The sequence below is a fragment of the Diabrotica undecimpunctata genome, chromosome 3, assembly GCF_040954645.1.
Source record: "Diabrotica undecimpunctata isolate CICGRU chromosome 3, icDiaUnde3, whole genome shotgun sequence".
Lineage (NCBI taxonomy): Eukaryota > Metazoa > Arthropoda > Insecta > Coleoptera > Chrysomelidae > Diabrotica > Diabrotica undecimpunctata.
In genome coordinates, this window is record NC_092805.1 from 153,325,101 (window position 1) to 153,352,748 (window position 27,648).

At 33.0% G+C, this 27,648-nt stretch overlaps 2 protein-coding genes across 2 annotated transcripts in view; one reads left to right on the forward strand and one right to left on the reverse strand.

The window, feature by feature from the left end:
- Positions 1–1,982: 1,982 nt before the first annotated feature.
- LOC140436097 (uncharacterized) lies at positions 1,983–2,333 on the reverse strand. Its single transcript, XM_072524805.1, has one exon. The coding sequence runs from the start codon at positions 2,331–2,333 to the stop codon at positions 1,983–1,985; it is 351 nt and encodes a 116-aa protein (XP_072380906.1).
- Positions 2,334–6,901: 4,568 nt separating this feature from the next.
- LOC140437606 (ras-like protein family member 10B) overlaps positions 6,902–27,648 on the forward strand; it is a 276,384-nt gene continuing 255,637 nt past the window's right edge. Inside the window, exon 1 of the mRNA XM_072527215.1 lies at positions 6,902–7,031. Coding sequence (XP_072383316.1) covers positions 7,004–7,031 — 28 coding nt within the window. The 5' untranslated portion in view covers positions 6,902–7,003. The remainder of the gene's footprint in view (positions 7,032–27,648) is intronic.

Here is a 27,648-nt window from a genome sequence, read left to right on the forward strand (position 1 = left end):
AATTGATTAGGTAGTACTTGTAACTACAGAAAATTTATGACTACTTGAAAAGTTAATTAATAATTAATGTTTAATCAATTTTATACTTTAGATAGACAAAATTAATTGTAATAACTTAATGATACAAATCATTCATAACAGTCCTCTCATGTTTTAGCTTATTGTTTCTACTATTTTGGCCATGGGTAGATCTTCTTTTTCATCTTTTAACATTTATCATTTAATTTTTCTGTGGTCCTCTTTGACATTTCGGTTTCCTTTTGCTTTTTACTTTGATGTTTAGCACGTCGAAGCATTATGTTGTTGACTCACAGTCTCACTATTACCTTGAACTAATTATATTCGCGCACATTGTGTTTTTTTGTCATCAAGTAATCTATTTCATTTTCATTCATATCGTTTTTTGAATCTAAGTTTACTTTGTCGCTTTTGAAAGAATGTGTTAATAATCGCCATATGTAAGGCTTACTAATTTTATCATCATCTGCAGCCTCATTTTTAATTTCAAAACTGAAAACTTATATCCTCCCTGGATTGGTTCACATGTGCATTAAAATTACCTCCTCGTATATTTCTCTTCTCTGATGCTTAAATCATCATCATCATTCTCTTTTCCTTCATCCTTATGCGGATGTCCCTAATTACATTTCTACATAAAAGACTGTCTTGGGTCATATTAATTTTAATACCCTTCACCGATATGTTCTGCCTAAGCGTCTCCCCCAGGTCTTTTTTGGTATTCCTCCCCTACTACTTCCAGGAACTCGTAGATCAGTAATTCTTCATATTGGGTGAGTAGCGTCTCTACATTGAACATGACCAAACTATCTTAATCTATGCTTTCTCATCTTGGCAACAATTGGTGTTACCCCTTGACTTACCCTAATATACTCATTCCTAATTTTATCCCTAAGCATTCTCATTTCCGCTACATGCATTCATTGTTCTCTTTTCTTTATAACTACCCAACATTCAGTTCCGCATATCATATCTAATTGCTGTTTTATAGAATTTATTCTTCAGCTGCATTGAAATTTTTTTATTACACAACACACCACTCGCTTCCTCCCACTTCGTCCATCCAAATCTATTTCTACTGCATGCATCTCCATCTATTCCTCCATTACTCTGTAACACCGATTCTAGGTACTTAAAACTATTACTTATCACAATCATTTTACCATCCAAGTATATCATTCTATTTGTACTAACTCCATCTTTAAATGAACATTCCAAATACTATATTTTTGTCCTATTGAGTTTTAAACCTTATTCCCTAAGAGTTTATTTGCCCCAGAAATATCATCTGTCCCAACTGCTTTTCCTTTCTTGATTTTTTGAATTGCTTGAGCCACTTCTTCGTTTGTTATTTTGGTCACCATTACTGTTACTGTCTCTGTTAACTCAACTGGTTGTCTGTCAAATTCTTCATTTAATAACCTGTCAGTATATCAGATACATCTAATTTGATTAAAATTTTTTGCATTATTTCTCTATGTTTGGCTATTTTATAAATCTTGGGATCTTCTTAGCTGGTATCAAGTTAATCGTATAGATTATTATACGCTTCTGCTTTAGCGTTTGCTACTGATACTTTTGCTTCCTTTTTGGCGACCATATAGTTTTGACAATCTGTGGTCGACCTATTTACTTGCCACTGTTTATATAATCTTTTGTTTTCTCTTATTTTTTCTCCTAAACTTCGTTAGATTACCACCAGGTATCCTTATTCACAAACTTCTTTCCTAACGTTTTTTCAAGTATTTCAATTGCATTATCTCTAATTATACTGGCCATCTTTCTTCAAATTGTATTAGGACTTCCTTTCATGTTTCAACACATGTTTTTTATACTAGTTTTGCCCTGAATTGACCTTCTGTCTTTTTTTTTAACATCCAGTATTTGATTTTTTGTGGTCTTCTCCGATATATTGGTTTGGTCTCGCTTTTTACCTGGATGTCCAGTACAAGCAACTCATGTTGTTAACTTACTGTCTCACTAACTATTACCGTGAAGTCCTTACATTCGTGTATATTTTCTTTCCTTGTCATAAAATAATCTATTTGGGATTGATTTTGTTCACTTTTGTAAATAACAAGTTGCTTCATTTTCTGTAAATAACAAGTTGCTTCAGCTTCATTTCTAGTTAAAAATCCTAGTCCTCCATGTATTGATTCATATTCTGTCCTGGATTGGCCCACATGTGCATTAAAATCACTTTCTATTACAACTTTCTCCTTTGATGGAATATCACTCAATATGTCATCTAATTGATCATAGAAATCTTTTCTTTCATTCTTACCCAGTCCTATTTGAGGAGCATACACGCACATTCAATACTTCTTTTTCAAGTACAAATTTCACTGACATTATTCTATCACTCGTTCTTACAACTTCTACTACGTTATCCTTAAGTTTACCATCAGCAATTATACCAACTCCATTTCTATTATAGTGTTACTTTTCCCTACATACCACAACTTGTATCCTTCACCTAATTTTATGCTCTTTGTTTTTTCCACCTAGTCTTATGAATGCTTAAATAAAATACTAAAAATGTAAGTTTTTTTTTAAATTTGATTAAATAATTCAAATAAACTTCCGTTTTTATGTTATTTAATTTATATTCTATTTTGTATAAATGTGTAAATAAAAACTGTTCACAATAGTTTTTTTCTTACGTTTTAACAATAAACTAAAAAAAATAGCAATCACGTATTTTTTGTTAGATATTAGTTTTGTACTACCTCATGGAATAAGCTCAAGTTTAATAATATCTTAAAGTAGTTTTGCAGAGCAGCATAAAAGTATAAAAGCAAAAAATCTAAAAATTCACGACATATATACCATTATCGGAAACACATTTGCAAAATATGCATATGTATTCGAAGTTGATATTACATATCCAATACATTTTTGATCGTTTTTGTTAAAATGTTTCTTTTAAATTTTCTTCGCAAAGTAGTATTGCCGGGATCAAACTGAAAGGCAAATATTTATTTATTTATTTTTAGATTGATCTAAGGATACTTTTTATTTGAAAGGAAAACGTCGCAAAAGAAAATTGGTTTAAGAAGTTCCATACCTTTTATAAGTATCACTTTAAAGATCTGAATATTACTATGTTGTCATTTTAAAAATCATTACTACAGTATAGAAATAAATGTGTTTGAAATTTAAAATGTTTTAAATAAAAGCAAAAACAAATTTCTTAGTTGTGCTTTTAGGGTTCTTCTTTATGATGGGTTTTAGAGATATTCTAAATTGTACTAATTAGTTTCCTAACTAATCACGTACCGTGATTTATTAAATTTTGTTGTATTACTTCTTCTTCGTTTACCATATCCTTTCAGAATGCTGGTTACCATAATAGCTATGTTAATTTTATTGACTGCCACCCTAAATTGGAAATTTAGTGGGATCCCCAAAGTGGAAATTTAGTGGGATCCTTTGGTCTAGGGGAACGTAATAAACGCGGAGACCGTTTGATTGAATTTGCAACTGAAGAACAGTTCGTAGTGACAAACACCTTTTATGATCTTCCTCCAAGACGACTATATACGTGGAAATCTCCTCAGGTACGAAATCAAATAGACTATATTCTTATTAACAAACAATTTAGAAACTCTATAACATCTGTTAAAGCGTACCCGGGATCCGACATAAATTCGGACCACAATCCACTTATCGCCAAAATGAAACTTAGTTTAAAGAAAGTTCAAAGACCAAAAATTATGAAGTACGATATTAACCAACTGAAAAATAAAACAGTAAAGGAAAAGGTACAAAAACGCCTAAAAGAAAAAACTCGGGCTCGTACAGAAAAACCATGGGCCCGTAAAGAAACAGATAACACAGATGTAGAACTAGAAAATTTGCACAAAGTAAGTCAAGAAATAACAGAGCAATACTTAAAACCTGAAAGAACAAATAAAAAGGAATGGATGACGGAGGAGATTCTATGTATGATGGAAGACAGAAGAAACGCTAAAGATAATAAGAATTACTACAACAACATAAATAACGAAATAAAAAGGGCTATTAAAAAAGCAAAAGAAAATTGGTTTAGCTCGAAGTGTACAGAGATAGAGTCATTACAACAAAAACATGATTCATTTAACCTCCATAAAAAGATTAAAGAAGCGGCAGGCTTATATAAATACAAGAACACTGGATTCCTGACAGATAATCAGGGAAACATAGTACTGGAAATAGAGCATAAAAGAGATATTTGGATTAAATACGTAGAAAAAACATTTGGAGATATACGAAGTAACACTGGTATTACAACAAACACCAATTGCGAATCTGGACCACCATTTACAGTCGAAGAAGTAAAATATACCATCAAAAGCACCAAAGATGGTAAAGCGGTAGGCCCTGATAATTTTCACTCAGAATTCTTAAAACTTATGGACTATGATGGCATAAAATGGTTGACAAATATATTTAACAGTATATATGATACGGGCGTGGTTCCCCAAGAGTGGTTAGTGTCAACTTTTATAAATCTTCCAAAAAAAAACCAATGCGAGAAAGTGCGAAGACTATTATATTATAAGCCTTATGAGCCATTTACTTAAAACATTTCTAAAGGTCATTCACAAAAGAATATATACAAAATGTGAGGAACAACTAACAAAAACACAATTCGGATTTCGTGATGCTCTGGGAACACGGGAGGCCCTTTTTGTTGTACAGGTGCTATTTCAGAGATGCAGGGATGTGAATTGTGACATATACGTATGCTTTATAGATTACCAGAAGGCATTTGACAGAGTAAAACATGACAAATTAATGACTCTAATGCAAGAAATTGGAATTGACAACAAAGATCTTAGAATTATCAGAAACATTTACTACAATCAAACGGCCAAAATCAAAATAGAAGACCAGTTAACTGATAAAATTGCAATAGAACGTGGAGTACGACAGGGCTGTATTTTGTCTCCATTGTTGTTCAACATTTATTCTGAATGGGTATTTAAGGAAGCTTTAGACGGTTGTGCGAAAGGAATACTAATAAACGGTGAATGGTTGAATAACATTAGATATGCAGATGACACTACAGTTTTTGCCAATAATCTGAATGACTTACAGATATTAACAAATCGCATAACAGAAGTCAGCAACAGATACGGACTAGCTCTTAACATAAAGAAAACCAAATTTATGACAATTAGTAAAAAACCAATACTAAACGCTCAACTTACAATCAACCAACAGAATATCGAAAGAGTCGAGCAATATACATATCTAGGCACCAATTTAAATAGCCAATGGGACCACTCAACAGAAATTAAACAGCGAATAATAAAAGCAAAAGCAGCATTCGTTAGAATGAGAACCATTTTCAACAGTCGAGACATATCATTAAAAACAAAATGCCGTCTATTGAACTGCTACATATTCACAGTTCTGCTCTATGGAATGGAAGCATGGACACTGACTGTTGCATCTATGAATCGGCTCGAAGCTTTCGAAATGTGGTGTTATAGGCGCATCTTACGTATATCCTGGGTTGACAGAGTTACTAATGTGGAGGTCCTGCGTAGAATGGGGAAAGAATGTGAAATTCTCATGACCGTCAAAACTAAAAAGTTGGAATATCTAGGACATGTAATGAGAAATCAAGAACGTTACGGCATTCTCCAGCTGATTCTCCAAGCGAAAGTAAATGGTAAGAGAGGACCGGGAAAAAGACGCATTTCCTGGCTTCAAAATTTACGAAAGTGGTATAACACGACTACCACTGAACTGTTCCGCGCTGCAATAAATAAAGTAAAGATAGCCGTGATGATCGCCAACATCCGGAACCGATAGGCACTTTAAGAAGAAGAGCCACCCTAAATAGAATGCTTGCATCAATGTCTTGCATATTATTTTGTAGCAATCTATATTTAAGACCTCTCATTCCATGTCCGAAGTACTTTTTATAATCCCAGTTGTTACATCCATAAAGTGTATAGAATTCACCTGTTACTTACCTTGGCTTAATTCTGGCATAAAAAACTATTGTTTTCAGTCAATATCAACATCAAACCGTTTTATTTTTTCTTTGAAATTCACGTTATTTATCTAAAATTTATTCAACCGTTAGGACAATATTCAATAAAATTGAAAACCCCTCCAGCCAGGAAGTCGTTTGTTACAAAAAAAACCCAATTTTCCACTTACGAGAAAAATTTAATCAGTCCAACAGAGAAACGTTGACAAACAGTAGGTATGTAAACACGAAGACAATCTTCAAAAAGTTAATGGAAAATGTTTTATCGTTCGATTTGTTTACAATATATAATTGAAATTTCCGTGCATAAACAGCTTAGCTAATAAAATTGGATACTTAAAAAAAACAAAAGTAATAGAAATCCGTAATAATGAAACCATTAGAATTAAATTACGAAATTAACTAAGATAATTAATAATGGAAAACCTGCATCATTTCGTATAAATATTTACTTGCTTCTCGTGTCCTGTAAGAGCCCTTTCACACGGCAACATCCCGTTTTTTGCAGGTACAGTATTTTGCAGGGTCCTGTTGAGTAGTATACGTACAATACTTGCAATCACATGACATTCGGTTTTGCCACTGGAATGGGTCCAGTAAAAAAAGGATCCAGTTTAGTTATACGTATAATGTAATGGAAGTGTTCTCACCACTTCCTGCATACCGTTTTTTACTGGACGCGGTGCGAGGAGCGGAGAGAGATTCCCCCGCCTCGACCACAGCTGCCTGTTGACTGTGCCCACTGGCCCACTCCTTCGCTCAGTTCTCAGTGCTTACCAGTCTACGCAAAGTCAGTTTTGTGATTGTGCTGCGAGATGACGCAAACCAAAATAGACCCAGAAGTACTTATTCCTCTTATAGAAAATAGACCTATAATATGGGATAAAACTTTAGAAGACTTTAGAACTTTATGGGATAAAACTTTATAAGGATAAGAATTTGCGAACTGCCGCATGGCGCGAAGTTTGTATTATTTTGAATGAAGAATTTGAGGGGATGAAAGAGGAAGAAAGAAAAAATTATGGTAAGTCTTAAATTTAAATCTTTATTGAAATAGTATTAATTTAGCTCTGTATTGCTTCAACTTGCCACGGTACAGCTCCCACTTCAGACATAAAATAATTAGTGAACTCTCTTCATATTGTATTTGCACAATGTCCACCTCGCGTACTTAGATCGCTCCGTATATTTAACCCAGATGTTGATTAGTTGCTTTCCATGTTAGCATATGGACTTTCATTATTTATTATATAGTTATGGAGTACAGTACAAGTTTTTAATATTTAACGCACATTCTATGTAGCGTCTGGCTCTAGTAAATTATAATGTAAACCGAATCCTTCATCCCCTATTATCACAAAAGGTACTCTTGATTCCAAACCTTCAGAAAGAGGACGAGCATCCGGCAAATCTAAACTGCCATCAGTTAGCTTTTTCCGGAAAGTCGATTTTTTGAATATAGAGGAATCACATTCTTTGCCATATGAGCCTACGCTAATATAGATGAATCTATAATTCGAATCCACTACTGCTAGTAATACAATGGAAAAAAATCCTTGTAATTAAAGTACATAGAACCACTTCTATTTGGTTTCTTTAATCTTATGTGTTTCCCGTCTACTGCACCAATACAGTGAGGGAAATTTGCTTTAGTAAAGAATCCGTCAGCAATTTCTTCCCATTCAAATTTTGTGTTTGGCAGTTTCATATATTCTTCGCACAAGTTGTTCCATATGACATTTGTTACGTCTCTAATAATATCACTGATTGTTGAAACTCCCACTCGATACGTATAATGTAAATCCATAAATGAACACCCAGATGCCAAGTACCTGCAAATATTTTTGAATGTTTGTATTATTTTGAATATATTATTATTATCCTTCTTCTTCTTCTTCTTCCTCTTTTTAAGCAATTCTGCTTGTTCATTGGCGGATCATCACCTTTATTATACCTCTACGAGTCTCCTCCGTTCTGCTTATGTGGTTTTTCCATTCTTTTTTTCTATTTTGTGTCCATTCATTTATACACTGTACGTTACATTTTCTTATAGAAGAAGTCTTCACTTCTCTTTCGATCTCTCAGCGTATGTCCTGTAATTCTTCTCAGTCGTTTCTGAGAAACGTTCATCTCTGCCGTTTCCAGTAGCCTTTGCGTTGTGGCTGTGTCGGGTCTTGTTTCTGAGGCATATGTCATTATTGGTCCTACACTAGCTTTATAAATTCTTGACTTTACCTCAGTGTCAATGTGTCTGTTTCGCCATATAGTGTTATAAAAGCATCCTGCCAGTCTACTTGCTTTTTGTACGTAATCTCTCACTTCTTTGTCTAGGTCTCCATAGCTAGACAGTGTAATTCCCAGGTATTTTATTTCGATTACTTGTTCAGTACTGATGCCATTAATTTCTATTTTACATCTGGTTGCTTCTTTGCTGACTACTATTGTTTTAGTTTTCTGAGATGAGATTGTAATATTAAATTATTTTGCTCTTATCTTAAATCTGTGGACCAGCCCTTGCCGACTATATTCATCTTGGGCTATCAATATTGCGTCGTCTGCGTAACAAAGTATTTTGATTTCTTTGTTTCCCATTCTGTATCCTCTTCCTTTGTTAACGGTTTTGTTGATTTCATCCATCCATTATCAAATTGAAGAGCATGGGGCTCAATGAATCCCCTTGTCTTATTCCGCTGCCTATTTCTATAGGTTCTACTAGTTGTCCATCTATTCTGACTTCCATTTTGTTATTTTGGTAGTTAGATATCAGTTACATAGATAGTAGGTTATCGATAGTTTTTATAATATTTAGGAGAACGTCTCTATTATACAGAAGATGGATTACATCTTTGAGTCTTACCCTGTCAAACGCTTTCTTTAGGTCAACCAGACACAGAAATGCTGGTCTATTATACTCTAGTGATTTCTCAGTAATTTGCTTTATAACGAATATTGCATCTGTACACGATCTTCCACTACGAAAACCCTGTTGTTCATCTGCTAAACTTATCCTCTGATTTATTAGCACTTGTAAAATTTTGAATGATAGCTGCATATTTCTAATAAGGTGAGAAAGTTTAGATGATTGAGGACTTGTAAATTTAAATGAAAAGTGTGTGGTAGCTTAGCAGAAACTTCACGTTCCCAAAAAAAAGTAATAAAAATAACTTAAATTTCTTTCTTTCCCTCAGATTCTGCCTGCCGTAATAAAACTTAACAACTTATCTTCTGGAAGTTCTGTTCCAAAAGAGCCAGCATTCTTTTACTCTTTAATGATAAAGGAATCGGTTCTATTATATCCTACATATCGATATTCGATATTCATAAATATTGAAATATTGGATAATATTGTGGGTGACCTATTCTACGGCGGCAAATTAGTAGCTTTTGTAGGAATTTGATTTCATTGTTGGACTTTGATTTTGGTAACGTTCGAAATGTTAGATTATTAACGATCGTATCGTTACAGTAAGAACCGATGTATACATGTTTTTGACCCTTTGTACCAAAATATGTCACAACCGGCTTATACGACTACAATACCTACCTTATCTTATGACGTTCCAAGAACAGTTGTCACTTTATCATAGCTTGTTGTTATTTTTTGATATATTTTGACTGGTAGCCTATTGAAATATGTCTTCTAGATGTTTTTTTACAAGCTCCACAAAGTTTTCATATTTTTCTGGTGCTGGCATTATTGTTATATGGAAAGTTTACTGTTTTAAAGTTTAAGTTTTATATTTTAAATAGAAATACATGGAAGACATATTCTAACTATAAATTGTTTTCATTCATTTACGCATTTTTAAATTTTAACATACCTCTACATTACTTTTCCTGCTTTTATACATCAAAAATCATTATTTGTTCCTTTTCCAGGTGAATAATCCAATAAATACATTTCACGTATTTCCACTCCCAGACAAAACCAAAAGAAAACGTAAACAAACCATGAAAAATACTTTTCCCTCATAGATACTTTCCCCAATATTTCATTTTTGAACGGGAACAGCGGCTGGCGCCTTGGAGCCTTTTCATCTTGACCTAGTTCCCTCCACCTTTTCTTGTTTTCTAAAACCGGGCTAGACTTGCTGACGCTGCACCGTATTTGTGTAGAGGAAGGATGTAAAATATGTATTCAGTCTTGCAAGTGCAATCTAAACAACGAAGAGTAAATCACTTGCTAAAAGGAATGTGGTCATGGAGAAATATGCTTGTGATGTAGGGAAAACGGGATATATGAGTATAACAGTATATTCTTAAAAGTTTTGCCAATAAATCTTAACTACACTATTTACTGGTAAAATATTCACCAGAATAATTCAGTGTATTACTTTATTTAAAAAAAAGAGAGAAAAAAACTATTACGACTAAAATAATTCTAATTTAAGATTGTCTGTAAATTGATTGTCTTCATTATTTATTAAGATTATAACAGTTATTCCAGTAATCTTAAACGTTGATTACATGATATTACCTACAACTCTAAATAACTTGAGAGCAGGTACATTTGAGCTGTTTTTGAAGAATATGGATAAACTATACTTCATCTAATTTACTTACCGTTGCACGTCATCCGCGTCATAGCCCGTGAGGTCACATGATACCAACACGAAATATTTAGGCGGTAGGTGTGTTCTTTTTTAGAATCACTTTGCCGAGTACACCGGCATTACAGCCACTAGACATATATGATTATATACGCGTAGAAATAATATTTAAAGATTTCTATTAACGTTAACTTAAAGAAGTACACAATGATATGTTCTATTTAATTTGTATAAATGCATTATAAAGCGTTTTTATGAAGAACATTTGTTCGTAATACACTGTAACTGTAATCGAACGAAGGTGATATTTTGGCATAAATTGGTAACACTTATTTGACAGTTGCTGTGTTGACTAATGTTAATAAATAATGAAAAAAGTGTTGTTTTTGTTTAAGTATTCCATTTTGCATCTTTATACGACGCATACAAGCGGCTCAATTTACGACGCATACAAGCGGCTATTGTTTCTATTTATCTACATTAAATATTAATTCGTTTTGTTGTATAATCTACTTTTGCAATAATTATGTGACCTATGTGATTTAAAATGGATTCAGGATTTTTTTATACTTTGGCAACTATGTCAACTTCGATCTCTGACGTAGATAATGACGTGCAACGGTAAGTAAATTAGATGGACTGTACATATATGTTAAAAGACAAGTACTAGATTAACACATATTCCTATTTACTAAAAAAAATCAAACAACTTACGTAGCAACTATCGTACTATAAGCAATAATAACAAATTGCCAAAACAACTCAACATGTATCAACAACTTTGTTTAAAGGAACTTCATACTGAGCTAGAAACTCATAAAAATAATAGAGATATTGACCTTACGATCAAATATGTGAATGGCTGTCTAAAGATAATGAGATTTCGTTCATAATTCTTTTGCACCAAAATTAACGGATTGGCTTCTTACGTATACGAATCTAAACTCTCTTATGTCCAAATTTAATAAATTTAGAAGTACTGTTCAACTTTTAAAACCTCATATTATTCTCCTAACAGAAACGTGGCCTAAGTCTTCGATCCCCGATGTTATTGTAAACATTGATAATTTTACTATATTTTGTAGAAATAGAGGTACTCGTCGAGGGGAAGGAGTATGCATCTATTTAGCAAATGAAATTACCAATACATTTTCCTTCTTCTTCTTCTTCGACTTTTCCCATTATGAGTTCGCCGTTTTCGTCCTCCACAGCACTCTATTCTCCCAGTCACTTTCTCTGAGGTCTCTATATATCATATCATTTCCGACGTATGTTTTCCATCTTGTAGCAGGTCTTCCTCTCCGTCTTTTTCCCGGCGGGTCCCAGTTTAATATTCTTTTCGGCCACCTATGATCTGGCATTCTTTGTACATACCCGTACCACGACAGGGCTCTGTTTTCCAACTTTTTTGTAATTGAGCATTTAACTTTCATTATGTTCCATATTTCCTCCATTCTTATTCTATCCGCTCTTGTGATTTGTAGACATCTTCTCATAAAGTCCAGTTCAACTGTTCTTATTTTATTTCGTATTGTTGTTGTAAATGGCCATACTTCCGCTCCATATAGGGTAATATTCATCACTATGCTTTGAAAGATCCTCTTCTTGTTTTCTTTGGTTAGAGTGTTGTTCCATATCACTCCATGAAGTGCTCTTGTGGCTTTACATTGGTCCTTCGACAAAACATCATCAAAAGGGCGTTAATTGGTTTGGAGCTTCGAAGGAGACGACCCTTAGCGACCTAAATAGCTGTTTCCCAGTTCCGTGCAAGATCGACGATCAAATTCGAAGTGTGGAGAAAAGAAAAAAGAAATTAAAAAGTCCAGAAAGCACCGAAATTAGGGGTAGGAGCCTTACGAGAACCTTTGTTTACAAGAGAACCTGAATAGCAGTCTACTACAGTCAATCATAAGTAGTTACCTAACGAACATCATATTGTGTAATTACCAGTAGCTGTCAATAAATCAACACTTTTACTCCACAACTTCAACCTTTTATTATACCTATCATCGTCGATCGACAAGAAGCGGTCAAAGGGGCATTTACAAACCGATTCGAACCTCAAATCTACGTACGAAACTTTACATTGGTAATACATACATACATTACAATAATTTACATACAATACATTTTCCATTAGTAATAAAATAATAGACTTACCCGGTATAGAAATTATCTACTTACTTATTAGTAATAACTCTTTCACATATAGTTTGCATATACCGACCTTCGGATACAGTACTTACTCAGGACAATATGTTTATTGACAAACTTGAGAAATTATCATCTCTTGAAAATCTCATTGTTGTTGGAGATTTTTTATTTTCCAGAGATTAGCTGGTCTATTATTTTCAAAACTGATACTATCGATTCCCAAAATGTGTTTAAAAACTTTATCATGAACTCACATTTATTACAACTGATAACTGAACCTACAAGGTTTAGAGGCAACAATAATCCTTTAATTTTAGACTTATTTTTCACAAATGACGATCAATTAATTTCTACACTTGAAGTGTCCTCTCCTATGGGTCTTTCTGGCCACTCGTTTATTACTGCTCACATTCAATTTAGTTTAACACCGTTTTGCAAAAATAATTTCGTGACGTATGCCACTATTAATTGCTTTAATGTAAATTCAGTTTTATCACAGTTAAACTGGCAATCTATTTTTCTTAATCACTCTGATCCATCGTCAATGTGAGATTCTTTTCTTCATATTGCTACTACAACATTTTCTGATCATAGAACCGAACGGCAGCTATACATAAATCGACTAAAACCTCTGATTAACATCTCACTACCCATTTAATTCGACATAATCGAAAGCTTTCGCGAACATAGAAACTTACTGGTTCCGTTGATGACTTTTTTGCCTACCGTAATTTTTCTAACAAACTTTTCCCTCAAACAATGTGCATACTCTGTAGCTATCCCTATATCTCTCATAATCAATGTTTCTTTTAATCAACGTTCTCTTCCCTCGTCCTGGAAATTAGCTACGGCAATTAGCATAGTTCCTATTGTCGACAAGGTCATTGAATCGTTAACTTGGGAAGCTGTCTGAGTTTTTTCTGCAAGAAAATGTCATCCATCTTCAAAAAAATAACAAAAAGATAATTTGAAAAATAATAAAGACTCTAAACCTCCTTTCATAATAGCCAAGAAAAATATATGTAGATTTTATAATACATTGTGTACTATATCCATCAGATAAAATAAAAAAACACACACCGTTTTGTAAAGGGCCCGCACAACTTTCGAGTTTTATTATAATTTATTTCAAAAGGGCGAAAACGGCAATTTGAAGTATAAAATGATAATATCTGACAACCGCTTTTAGACTTCCGACACGTATTAAACAACAGCTGCTACTTTACACTTTTTGTTTCAGATCCCTTCCTGTTTTGTGACATATTAAAAACAGTTGTAAGGTTAAAAATAAGTTTTAAGTATATCTATGTTTTATCAAACATTGTAAATTCTGAAATTCAAACATTGTAAATTCTATCAAACATGAAATAAAAGTAAGTTATGACATATTCTCAGAACGATAAAATAATCTTAGATAAAACCAAAGTAAGAGAATTTAATGAATATAAAAGATGTTTAACAAGTATTATTATAGTAAAAGTATAAAAATATCTACACTGATATGTGGTTCGGGCCCTGGCCCTGACCAGAAAAACAAAAGGCTAATGTGGTAATCTTAAAATGGGATAGTTCCCAGTAGTTGGCTGTATTGCTGTATACCACAGTTAAAAATGTAGGTAGCCCGTTTCGGGACGTGAAGGTTTGGTAGAGCTGAATTCTAGAGTATTTTAAAAGCTGGAGGTGGAAGCTAAAGTCTCAAAATACTATAGAAATTTAAAAATTTTAAAATTTGCTAAATTTTAACAACACTGAGAAGAGTCAGGTCTCACAAGGGCTCGACCTATACGTGGCTAAAAGAAATATACAAAACTTTGAACATTTCATGTAGCTTCATATAACACTAAAGCTTTGAGAACAGCTCATCACAGCGACCATATAGGAGGCGAAACTTAAACTATTGACAGCGGGCTATTTTGTAGCGAATATATAGGTGGAAAATATTGTCATGCTTTCGTCGTTCTGCTCTCGACTGGATAACGTCTAAGTGTAGTTCTCAAAGGAGGCGTCTTTGACATAACTGTCCGAAAATATTTAGGAGCTGTTCCATTTGTAGCCCAGAGATCGTCCAGATTTACATGAGAAGCTTTGAAAGTACCAGCTAAGTACAACAAGCCAAATAGTGCTCTAATGTCATCACTATTGGTACATGCTGCATCCCTTTCACCAAAAAATTCGTTTCGCATTTTTACTAAATACGTATTGGTATGTTGCACAATTTCGTTTATCATTTTATCAAAGAAAAACAATTTCCAGCATTCAATTGATGTTAACATATTTTTCTCTATTTGTTTTACACCTGGTAGACGAGTAACTGTACGAGTACTGGTTTTTCGCTGTAAATGAACAGCCCATTTTATGATACCATCTTTCCAAGATGAACTGGGTCACCTTTACGACAAAAAGAAGCCACATCATTGTCATCAGAATCTGCTGACAATTCTGAGTCTGTATTATGGCCTAAATTTTCAGACTGGTCTATATCACTGTCTACTTCATCTTGTAAACCAGGTTTGTTTTCATTCTCCTCTCCTTGAATTTCATCTAACCACCCCAAAAGTTGTCTCTCTTGGCTGGAAATATAATAAAAATCGCAGGTAGTACAATTACATCTCCTTCTTCTTCTTCTTCTTCACTGGCTTTATCTTCTACGCATCCATTATCGCCCTTCATCCCCTACGATCTTGCGCTTCTATTTCCCATTGTTGTACCCCAATTCTAGATAAATCGGCTTCAACATCATTATTTCATCTTTTTCTCGGTCAGCCTACTGATCTTCTACCATCTGGTATTTCAAAAAATACGGTCTTTAATACTCTGTCATCCTCTGATTGTACTACGTGACCTGCCCATCTTATTCGGTTTGCTTTGATATGTGTAACTATGTTTTCAGTTCCATACAGAGTCACCAATTCAGCATTGCGGCGTCTTCTCCAATCCCCTGTGAATTCATCTCTTTGAAGGCCAAATATTATTCTAAGAACCTTTCTTTCAAATACTAGAAGCTTATTAATTTCCCGCTGTTTGAGAGTCCATGTTTCACTGCCATATGTATTAATTGGGCGAATAATCGACTTGTACAGTGTTAATTTAGATTTTCTCTTTAGCAGCTTCGATCTTAATAATGTTGAAAGGGAGTATAATGCTCTATTTCCCGCAGCTATCCTTGCTGAAACTTTTTTTTCTATGTGGTTGTCTGCTGTGAATATCTCCTCCAGGTATTTAAACACTTTTACTACTTCGAAGTTGTGATCATTAATACTGATATTCTGCCTAACTCTTGGTCTTGGATTTTTGGTTACTACCATGTATTTCGTCTTTTCTTCATTTATTCGGAGATTCAGACTACCTGTTTCCTCCTCGAGCTGTGAAAACACCTCTCTCACGTCTCTTGTAGAATGCGTGACTGCATCTATATCATCAGCAAAGGCCAGCAACAGTTTTGACCTTGATCAGCAAATCCTCCTGTCAGCTCAGACGATATTTTACTTATTGTATATTCTAAAGCAAAATTGAACAGCAACGGTGACTAGGGGTCCCTCTGCCTAAGTCCTGAATTTATACCAAATGGCATCGATGTTCTGTTTCCTATCCTTACTTGCGCATATGAGTCTGTCACGCACATTTGCGTTAATTCAACTAATTTTATTGGTATTCCCATTTCTAACATTACTATCCACAATTTACTTCTTTTTATGGAATCATATGCTTGCTGGAAATCTATGAAACTTTGGTGCACATTGCGGTTGAATTCCTAGTTTATCTCTAATATTTGTCGGGTGGTAAATATCTGATCTATAGTTGACCTTCCAGCACGAAAGCCGCATTGGTAGTCGCCTAGAATATCTTCCGAATATGGTATGAGTCTCTTTAGCAAGATAATTGATAACACTTTATATGATGTGCTAATTAGCGATATGCCTCTATAGTTTTGGAATTGTTCTTTGTTTCCTTTCTTATATATGGGAATTATAACGCTTTTATTCCATTCTTTAGGCATTTTCTGTTGTTTCCATACTCTCAGAATGATGTCATATAATTTTTGGTGTAAAAGGTTTCCTCCTTTTTTACTAACTCTCCATTTATGCCATCATTTCCTGGTGCTTTATGGTCTTTTAGAGACGCGTTCGCATTCTTTACTTCCTCAAGTGTTGGTGCTGGTATTTCGATATCTGCAAAATGAAACGTAATATCTGCTTCCTCCGTCTCACTTTCAATATTTATTAAATTCCGAAAGTATTCCTTCCATCGTTCGACGATTTCCGTTTCTATCATTATAAGTTCACCTGCTTCATTTCTCATAGGCTGTGTTATTCCAACACTTGCACCTTTTCTGACTGACTTACTTTTCTGAATTATATCTCCGCGGTGACGTTAAAACAGCACGACTAAAACACAACAAATTTTTTCCACGGTTTTTCGCGTACTAAGCGCGCCGCTCAGCTTATGACCGTACAAAAAATAAATATCTGTGCTTGCCGGCAATATTTTTACACGTAAGTGCCACCTACATACTACTATTTATAGATAATACTGAGTCTAAATGCCGGTCATATTCTGAATACTGTTAAGGTCAATTTTGATTAAAGATGGTAATAAACTTGTTTCTTAGTGACATCTGGCTCTTATATTATCTTATCTTTTATCTTATATACATCGATCTTAACTATTTTCAAATTCGATTTAGTTTAGTCAAATGATTTAGTTTGTGACAGACTTCAAAACAAACTTGAAAAGTATCTTATTTAAAGTTAAAATTTCACAGCATAAATCTTTCAAATTTATCCGAGGCTCAAATCAGCATGAGCTATGAAGATATAAATCTTAATTATAAAAGTTGGCGTCAGACTCCGTGTACGGTGAGATGTTGATCTTGAAAAGAGAGAAGCTTTCCTGTAAGTAGATCTTTGCCTACAGTCCTTTTAATGGCTGAAAGCTATCTCTGGATTTTCGAAATCTTAAAATAACAAAGTTAATATTAAGATCATATTTTAGTTTAATGGGCGGAATATATGGTAAAACCAATATACAAAGAAAACAGTTCTTGTAAAAAAATAACTTGATCGTCGTGTATGAACATAGATACATAGAAATGGGCTTTAATTAAGCTCTTATTATTTTTAAATTTAAATAAAACAAAGTAGTTGTGTGTGCGATATTATCTAAATGTTTTATTCGTTTAAAAAGCCTCTCGATACTACTATTAGTCTAGGCGGAATCTGTTTTGGATTGGACATTTTCCATAGGAAGCTATTTTTTGCTGGAATCCCTTAAGGATGTGCCCAATATCCATAATCACGATATGCGCCAGTCGCAAACCCTGTGCTAAATTTTTTATTTAACAAAATCTGAAAAAAATTGAAAATTTCTGATTTTTTTGCTCCTATTTTCGTTTATAATTCGGAAAATATTGATCCTAGAGAAAAAATTATACGGAGTTAACAGTTTCGTTAATAGAAATTGAAAATTTAATGTTTATTGTTGAAAAAATAGCAATAATTGGAAAAAAAAGTACAAAAAAATGAAGTTAATCCTTTAAATGTTTTCGACTTTCTAAGCTTGACTTACAAGCTCCATATTCCGCCTAGAAAAACTTTTTAATATGTTTAAAACGTGTGCTAAATTTTGTTAAGATCGGTCGGATAGGTTTTGCATAATAATTTTGCAATCCAGCCTACTGGAAAAAAATCGCTAATTTTCAAATTTATAGTAAGCCCTAAATAAGGCTCTCAGATAGTTGCATATTTTTTTACATATAAAGGAAGGCTCAAACTTTCAAACGCTTTTTGTAAAATTCAAATCGGTTCACTAGGGGAGCCTAGAAAATTTTTTAAAGTTTTAAACATTTTTTAAGCTTATAAACAAATTGAATAACTTTACGAGCTTTAAACATATCAATTTTAAAATTTTTACACTTAAAGAACATTAAAAGACGCTTCTTTAAAAAAAAAGATACATTCGGCTTTCTGGTTGCCGAGATATTCCACCACCTGATCCCCCACCACCACCTCTCATGCATTCCGAACGACATTTTACGCGAAAACGGTTTTTTATTTGTTTTTTTTATGGATGTTGCCATGAAGCGCATTACGTAAAACTTTCCATATAAAAAGTACTTGACAAGACGAGGGTATTTGTTTAAAAACGAGCCCTCTATCACTTATGGTTACACGGCAAATGTATGCCAACTTTGACCTTCAATATCTCGGCAACTAGTAAGCTGAATGTATCTTTTTTTTTAAAGAAGCGTCTTTTAATGTCTTTAAGTGTATAAATTTTGAAATTGATATGTTTAAAGCTTGTAAAGTTATTCAATTTGTTTATAAGCCTAATATATATATAAAAAATGTTTAAAACTTTAAAAAATTATCTAGGCTCTCCTAGTGAATCGATTTGAATTTTACAAAAAGCATTTGAAAGTTTAAGCCCTCCTTTATATGTAAAAAAATATGCAACTATCTGAGAGCCTTATTTAGGGCCTACTATAAATTTGAAAATTTGCGATTTTTTTTCAGTAGGCTGGGTTGCAGAATTATTATGCAAAACCTATTTGACCGATCTTAATAAAATTTAGCACACGTTTTAAACATATTAAAAGGTTTTTCTAGGCGGAATATGGAGCTTGTAAGTCAAGTTTAGAAAGTCGAAAATATTTAGAGGATTAACTTCATTTTTTTTCTACTTTTTTTCCAATTATTGCTATTTTTTCAACAATAAACATTAAATTTTCAATTTCTAGCTAACGAAATATTGTGTAAAATTGAATAACGAAACTTTTAACTTCGTATAATTTTTTCTCTAGGATCAATATTTTCCGAATTATAAACAAAAATAGGAGCAAAAAAATGAGAAATTTTCAATTGTTTTCAGATTTTGTTAAATAAAAAATTTAGCACAGGGTTTTCGACTGGCGCATATCGTGATTATCAATATTGGGCACATCCTGAAGGGATTCCAGCAAAAAAATAGCTTCCTATGAAAAATGTCCAATCCAAAACAGATCCCGCCTAGACTATGTAATAAATATTATGTAATTAGTTTATAACTGTTTTATCTTAAACAACAAATAAATATACGTATATCTAGGAAAAATTGTGCATTTTTTATATATCCTTTTATTTTTTAATAATATATGTGAGATTATTTCATCGGAAAATAAGATATTTTCCAGTAAATTTTAATTAGTAACAAAATTGCCTGCAAGAGGCGCTAAAGGATATTATGTATGTAAAGGGTGTCCATTTGAATTTCGGGCCAAAATATGATTAGTAATGACCCCAGCCGCAAGTGGTGCTAATAAACGAAATTTATACATTGAGTTGCCTATCTATCTCTATATACTATAATTATTCTATGGTTTTGGACATAATCATTATATCATCAAATGTTACACTTCTTTTTAATTACTCTGATTAAAACCAACAATATTACAATACGTATTATAAACTTAATAACTAAATGACTCTACTATTTAAGAACTCAATTACTACTGACTTATTCTTTAGGGAATAAATGTTACGGAACTGCCGTATATTATGGATAATTCGTAGTAGAATATAAAGTTTTCATTTTTTATTTTCAACTAAATTTAAATCATCTACCTAACACCGTATCTAGTAAATAGGAACTTAAATAAAAATATAATATCAAAAGTAATCTGCTGAGTTTGATAGTAACTTTTATGAATGCAAATAAAAATATTAACACCATTTTTTTTATTTCTAAACTGACACACATAAAACAAGTTATGGGACCCCTGTTGTATCAATTTTAGGATAAAAAAATGGTCCTTTTAATTTAGAATAATGACCCGAGCTATACGGCTTTAGTATCATCATTAAAAAAGAAATTTGTTCCTATAACTATCACATAAATTTATATTCTCTTTTTATGGAGCAACGCTTTAATGTCTTTAATAAAATACTTTTGACAAAGTGTTATAAACAGATATAAAATCTTGTTTAATTTAGTTAACCTTATTCTTAAATTCTCCATTACTGAAGTTTGGCGATAATTACAGCAAATTGCTCTCAGTCTTGAGCTGTTTTTATTAATGAATAATTGTCCATGGTTAAGCCAATAAAATACGTTGTGATCAGAGTCGTACAGAGTACCTTTTACTAGTGTACTGAGTTTATTAGTCTAATTAATTAACTTCATTTATTATTAAAATATTCTAACACTTTAGCACCCTAGGTACGACGCAAATCAAGAAACTCACCATCAGGAAAACTAGAACGGGTCGGCCTTGGAGGGTCAGCTTCGACCCGGAACTTTTCCAAAGACCCTCTTATACTAATAGCTTCTTTGAAATGTCGTTAAGATAGTGCATATGTAGATGGAGAAATAAATGGTAAAAGGCATACGTTGTTGGTGGATACCGGAGCGACCAGAACCCCACACCTGACACCAAATTGTACTGAGTTTATTAGTCTAATTTATTAACTTTATTTATTATTAAAATATTCTAACACTTAGTTTATTACAGTCTTTATTTAATTTATATATACAATATTCTTACACTTATCACAACTACTTTAATTTATATTATTAATTTACAATATTTATTTCCGCTTTACAATTCGAAACTCGACGCGATATTATTTTTCAGACTGCCTCACATAATGAAAATTCCGCTATTTATATCAAACAGCAGTTAGAGTGGAATCTCTCGAACCCCATGGATGTTGACCTGTGTTGACCCTTGAATTGTCTTGAATGCCATGGAAGGAGACCGGTCTTATACCTCATTTTGTTTATCTCGAAGCTTCTTTGATCTTCGGTCGCTAACGAATTCATTTGACCCTTTTCTGGAGAGTTCCAATCGCAAGAGGGGACCCGTTTGGGTATTACCTGCTAAAAAATACTTGTTAGAAAAAGATGTTTACAGTTAAATATGAATCCTAATTTATCGTAATACTAGCTCTGGTTAGTTGTCATATCCGCCACATTAAATAGATAACTTGGGCAAGGATTAGTTTAGGGCACCCATCATAACCAAACTTATATTTGACATTTAACGTTATGGTGTCAGAGTTGCCATATCTTTAGTTTTTTTATACTCTCACATAATATTATAGAAATGCATTGAAATTATATAAAAATTTATAGATTTTAATTAAATTGAAGATAATAATTAAATGCATATAAGTACAATAAAAACTTCTTCGGAAATTTACAATTTATGATTCACAAGTGTCATTGTAGAGGGTTGACCATTCGCACCTAATAATAAGAATGTCCTAATAGACAAGATGTGGAAAGTGCGGTCAAATAATTTACAATATTTAACTGCATTTAAAGTAACAGAAAATATTTATGAATGCTGTTTTATAATTATTCAAAACTTGTAGATTCTCATAACACAAATTATAATTTCGTAAAAGTAACTTTATATTTTAAACATTCATATACAAATTTCATTCATTATACATATTTTACAAAAAAATATGGCAACACTGTGACACGGTGCCTTGAGGAAAATATATTTGGTTATGTTGAGTGCTCTAAACTAATCATTGCCCGATAACTTATTTAGTATAATATATTTTTAACCAATTCTCAAATTTTTCTTCCACCTTTTCTATTTCTTTCTGTATCTCCTTATTCTTCTTCTTAAAGTTCCATCTCCTATCGGAGGTTGGATATTATACCGGCTATGGTCACTTTGTTGGCTGCTGCTCTGAAAAGTTGTAGTGAACTACAGTTAAACCATTCTCTAAGGTTCTTCAGCCAGGAGATGCGTCTTCTTCCTATGCTTCTCCTTCCTTGGATCCTATATATATATATATATATATATATATATATATATATATATATATATATATATATATATATATATATATATATATATATATATAATTTCGGTTTACAACGTTCTTCGACGTCTTCCGATTTCCAATCTCCATCTCATTCTATCGTTCCATAGATCGTCTTCCAGTTCTCTTTCTCTGATTTCTTTATCAACTCCTTCTCTCCAACTTCTTCTAGGCCTTCCTGGTCTTCGCCTACCTCTTGGTTGCCATTCAAGAAATTGTCTTGGTATTCTATTCTCCGGCATTCTCCTTACGTGTCCGTACCATCTGAGTTGTGTCGTTTTGATGTCATCAACAATATTATGTGTAACCCCCATGATTTCTCGGACTCTCTCGTTTGTTATTCTGTCGCGTCTGGAGATTCCCGCCGAGCGGCGCCAGAAGTCCATTTCTGTTGCTCTAAGCATTTTCTCTGATCTGTCTTTTAGGGGCCACACTTCGCATCCATATGTTGTGATACTTTTTATTATGGTGTTGTATATTCTTCTTTTGTTGTCTTTAGAGATGTTTTTATCCCACAGTACGCTGTTTAGTAAGGCTATGCCTTTCCTTCCCTGTGTATTTCGTTCCTTAATGGCTGCATCTAATTTTCCGTCTTGAGTGATTTTTACTCCCAGGTATTTGTAGTTATCACATAGTTTGATCTCTTGATTTTCCTCTACGAGAAGGTTATGTTGATCTCCTCCGATACTCATGTACTCAGTTTTTTCCATATTCACTTCCAAACCCCACTCTGTAAACTCTTCTAATAGTTTTCGCATCATGTAACTAAGGTCTTCAGAGTCCTGTGCGATGATGACCTGGTCATCTGCAAAGCACAGAGTGTACAAAGTTAAGTCTATTAGTGGTATGCCCATATTCGTACATTTTTTCTTCCATTTGTTGAGTGCTGCTTCGAGGTATATTTTGAATAATGTTGGGGATATACAGCATCCTTGTCTTAGTCCTTTAGTCACTTTGAATCCCGGTGTTATCAGATTTCCTGTTTTAATTCTTGTTGTTTGTTGGTAGTACAACGTTTTTACTGCTTCAATCAATTCTATATTTATATTTGTTTTCCCCAGTGCCTCCCATAATTTATCAAGCGGGATACTATCATATGCTTTCCTAAGGTCTACGAACGTCAGATGGACTTCTTGGTCACGAGCAACTTTCTTTTCAATTATCTGAGTAATAGAGAAGACATGGTGTATTGTAGATCGACCTGCACGAAAACCAGCCTGTTCTTCGGCTTCCATATCTTGGTATTCTTCTTCTATTCGATTTTTTATTATTTTCCCATATATTCTGCTAATACTACTAGTAACTGCAATTCCTCTATAGTTTTCAGGTTTCGATTTATCTCCCTTTTTATGGATGGTGCTCATATGCGATTCTTTCCATTCCTCAGGTATTTCATGTTTATTTATGCATTCCTGGAAAAGTTGTCGTAGTCGTTGAATTAGTATTTTGGGTCCATGTTTAATGAGTTCCGGAGCTACATTTCCGGGGCCAGGTGATTTGCCATTCTTTAGATGTCTGCATACTGTTTCGACTTCTCTCTCATTTATTCTGATTGGTGACCCTATCAGCCTGACGCCTTGTAAACCATAGTTCTCTATCTGTTTGAAGGGCTCTCTTGTCTCTGTTAGTAAATCTTTAAAGTATTCTTCCCAAGTTTGCGGTGATATGGACTGGATTATATCTCTTTTTTTGTTGTTTCTTAAATTTTTTAACAGTTTCCAGCTTTCTGAACTTTGGCTTCCACCAATGTATGTATTTATCATGGTGCACTTTTTTTCCCAGGATTCATTTTTCTTTTGGCAAATTTTTCTTCTGACCATCGCTTGCATTCTTTTGTATTCGATTCTGTCTTCCACATTTTTTGTGTTCAGATATTTTTGATACAATTTTCCCCTTGAATTATCTTGATCCCACCAATATGGTTTTTGTTGTCCGATCTTTTCATATCGCCCTAGTGCTTCTAGGGCAGTGGCGTGTATACATTCTTTGATGGTTTTGTATAACTGATTAACATTCCTGGTATTATCTTCCGTTTCAATTAGTTTTTGTTCCAGTCTACGTTTATATAGTTTTCTAACACTTTCTTGGTGTAAACTATTCAAATTGTATCGTACTTCCTGTACTTGCTCCTTTGTATGGTTATCTTGCGGCGTTTTCTGTTCTCTTTTATGTGGGAATGAAATATCTGAACGTAGGAGGTAGTGGTCACTGCCGCAAGTGGGTCCTCTACATGCTCTTACGTCTTTTGTTTTTAGTCGACTTTTTTGTTTAAGGATGACATAGTCTATAACTGATTTTAAGTTTCGGGTTTCCTGAGTCCACGTATATTTATGAATGTTTCTATGTTGGAAATATCCATTCATGATTCTGAGTCCATTCTGATCACATATATCTATTAACCTTTCTCCGTTATTGTTTGTATTATCTTCTCCATATCTACCTACTACTTTATCGTTGTTCTTTTTTCCGACTCTGCTGTTGAGGTCTCCCAAGATTATTATTTCTCTTGTGTTACCCACCTTTGTGATTTCTTCATTCAGTTGTTCAAAAAAGTTATCTTTCACATTTACAATCGCATCGTCATTGATTGCATATATGCCTTGGATCCTTCCTTGCATAATAATTCTCAGCAGCTTATATTTTTCTCCCCTGGTTATGTGACCCAAATATTCTAGTTTTCTTCTTTTTATGCTGTTCATAATTTCTAACTCCTTATTTAGACGTCGTAGTACCTCAGCATTGGTAATCCTTTGAAGCCACTGAATTTTTAATATTCTTCTGTAACACCACATTTCGAACGCTTCTATTTTTCTTATGTGTTGTTTCTTCAATGTCCAAGCTTCTATTCCGTATAGTAAGATAAAAAATATGTAACATCTTAGAGCCCTCAATCTGAGATGCAACTGAAGGTCTCTGTTGGTAAGCATTGTCTTCATTTTCACAAATGCTTGCCTTGCAGTTTCAATTCGGACTTTGATTTCTCTGCTTTGGTCATTTTTGTCATAAACCCAGGTTCCCAGATATTTATATGTCTCTACTTTTTCTATTTGGGTTTGCTCTATCATTAATCTTTCATTTCCATGTTGCGTTTTTGAGACAATCATAAATTTAGTTTTTCTCTTATTTATTTTTAGTCCGTATCTAATGCAATAATCGTTAATTCTATTTACCAATTCTTGTAGCGATTCCAGGGTGTCTGCCATTATAACGGTGTCATCAGCGAATCTTATGTTATTTACTATTCTTCCGTTTACAGACGGAATCTTTAATCTCCTTATTACGTGTATCTATTTTCTTCTCCGCTTCCTCAGCAGTCTGGTATACCTCTTCCTGTATTTTCTCTAAATAAACCTTCATATCATATTCATATATTTCTCCATTCGGTTTTGAAGTTTCAAGAAATTTTCTACTTGTTGTTTTATCATTATCTCATTTTTTGTTTATTTTTTTCTTTTACCTTACGTATCAAATTGTCATTTTGTTGTGTATTTCCTTCTAGTCATGCTTCTAGTTTCCGTGCTTATTTCGTTCTCAGTGTACAGATAGACAACAAAGTATATGTTTTTAAATAAAAATCAAAGTGTTCCCTCTTAGATTTGTATTGCCGCTCAATAAGAAAATTTCAATATCATGAACGGTTTCAAGTGTGGAAAATATTAAATTTTTTTTAGATCGTTTTATCTGGATTCAAAAATGCATGAAAGCAAAAATACTCACAGAAACAAAATTGCATGAACCTATAATTATTTCAATTCACTCGTAATTCCAAATGGAATACTAGATATTCCAATGCTGACCAGTTTATATATTTGTATGGCATATCTTTCTTTGAATATCCCTGATCTTTCATTGTACTTCCCATTTTGCAGTTCTTGATTGATATCCATTTGCTTTGTTTTCGCCCAGAAATACCGGAGAAATTTTGTCTCAAACTCCATCTATGCAGTCAGCTCATTTTCTTTACTTTCAAACCAGAAAGCAGCTTCATCTTTTACATGGTTTCTTATAATTTCTTTGCACTCTTCAAAGTTTTGCATCTGTTGGCATTTGTTTTTTAGGATTTTGACGAAAGGTACTGAGTGTTATTTTCTGATGTCCCCGCTAAACTACATTCTGCTCTCATTAGGACTAAAGTACTTCCACTCTATCTTTTCCCGTGCGTCACGATTCATTTTCAAACAAGTTAAATCAAAATTTTAAATGAATCGTACGTCGATGTGTAGATAATTATCATTGATACCTAATACTGTCAATGTAATAATTACGAAATGACTATTATCCCGGTGGATGTATTTTATAAAGTTAAATCTACTAAATTATTTACTAATATTTTGTGTGTATTTGGATTAGTATTCGTCGGGAATAGAATTAATAAAAATATGATGAAAAGAAGATTAAAAATTTTGGCCAATGTAACATCACAATGGCTAAAACAATGCATCACACAACATAAAAGTGATTGCCGCTTGGGAAAAAATTATTGTACAGTAGTTGAGCACTATAAAAACACCGGTCATATGCTTGACTATAACAAAGCTCACAATTTGGCACAGACTGATAACTACAAATATCATTCTTCTAAAGTTTCTTTTATTGTTATTTTTGTTTTTACATTTGAAGTAATTTTAATTTTTTTATCGTATTACTGTAACGAACGTGCTTAAGACAGAATAATCTTGACATTCAATATTTTACATACTGCAATGCCAGTTTTTATTAGTGAAATCATTTAATTTCTGTGAGTGTTTTTAAATCTGTTTGTACACCATTTTTTTGTAATGTTTAGATTATTTTACAGATTACTCCTGATAAAGCTATCAAATAAATAGTGAAATAATGAGTCTTAGAAAAAACAAAGATTTTTATTAGAGACCCCTGTACCTGATTATTCCTACATATTTATAAATTATTTTTTGGTCGACATATTCACTTTTAATATATATATATGTATATATAAATATTTGTATATATATATATATACATATATATATATATATATATATATATATATATATATATATGTATATATATAATAAATAATTATAATATATATATATATATATATATATATATATATATATATATATATATATATATATATTGTGACGATGCGAGGGCCTGC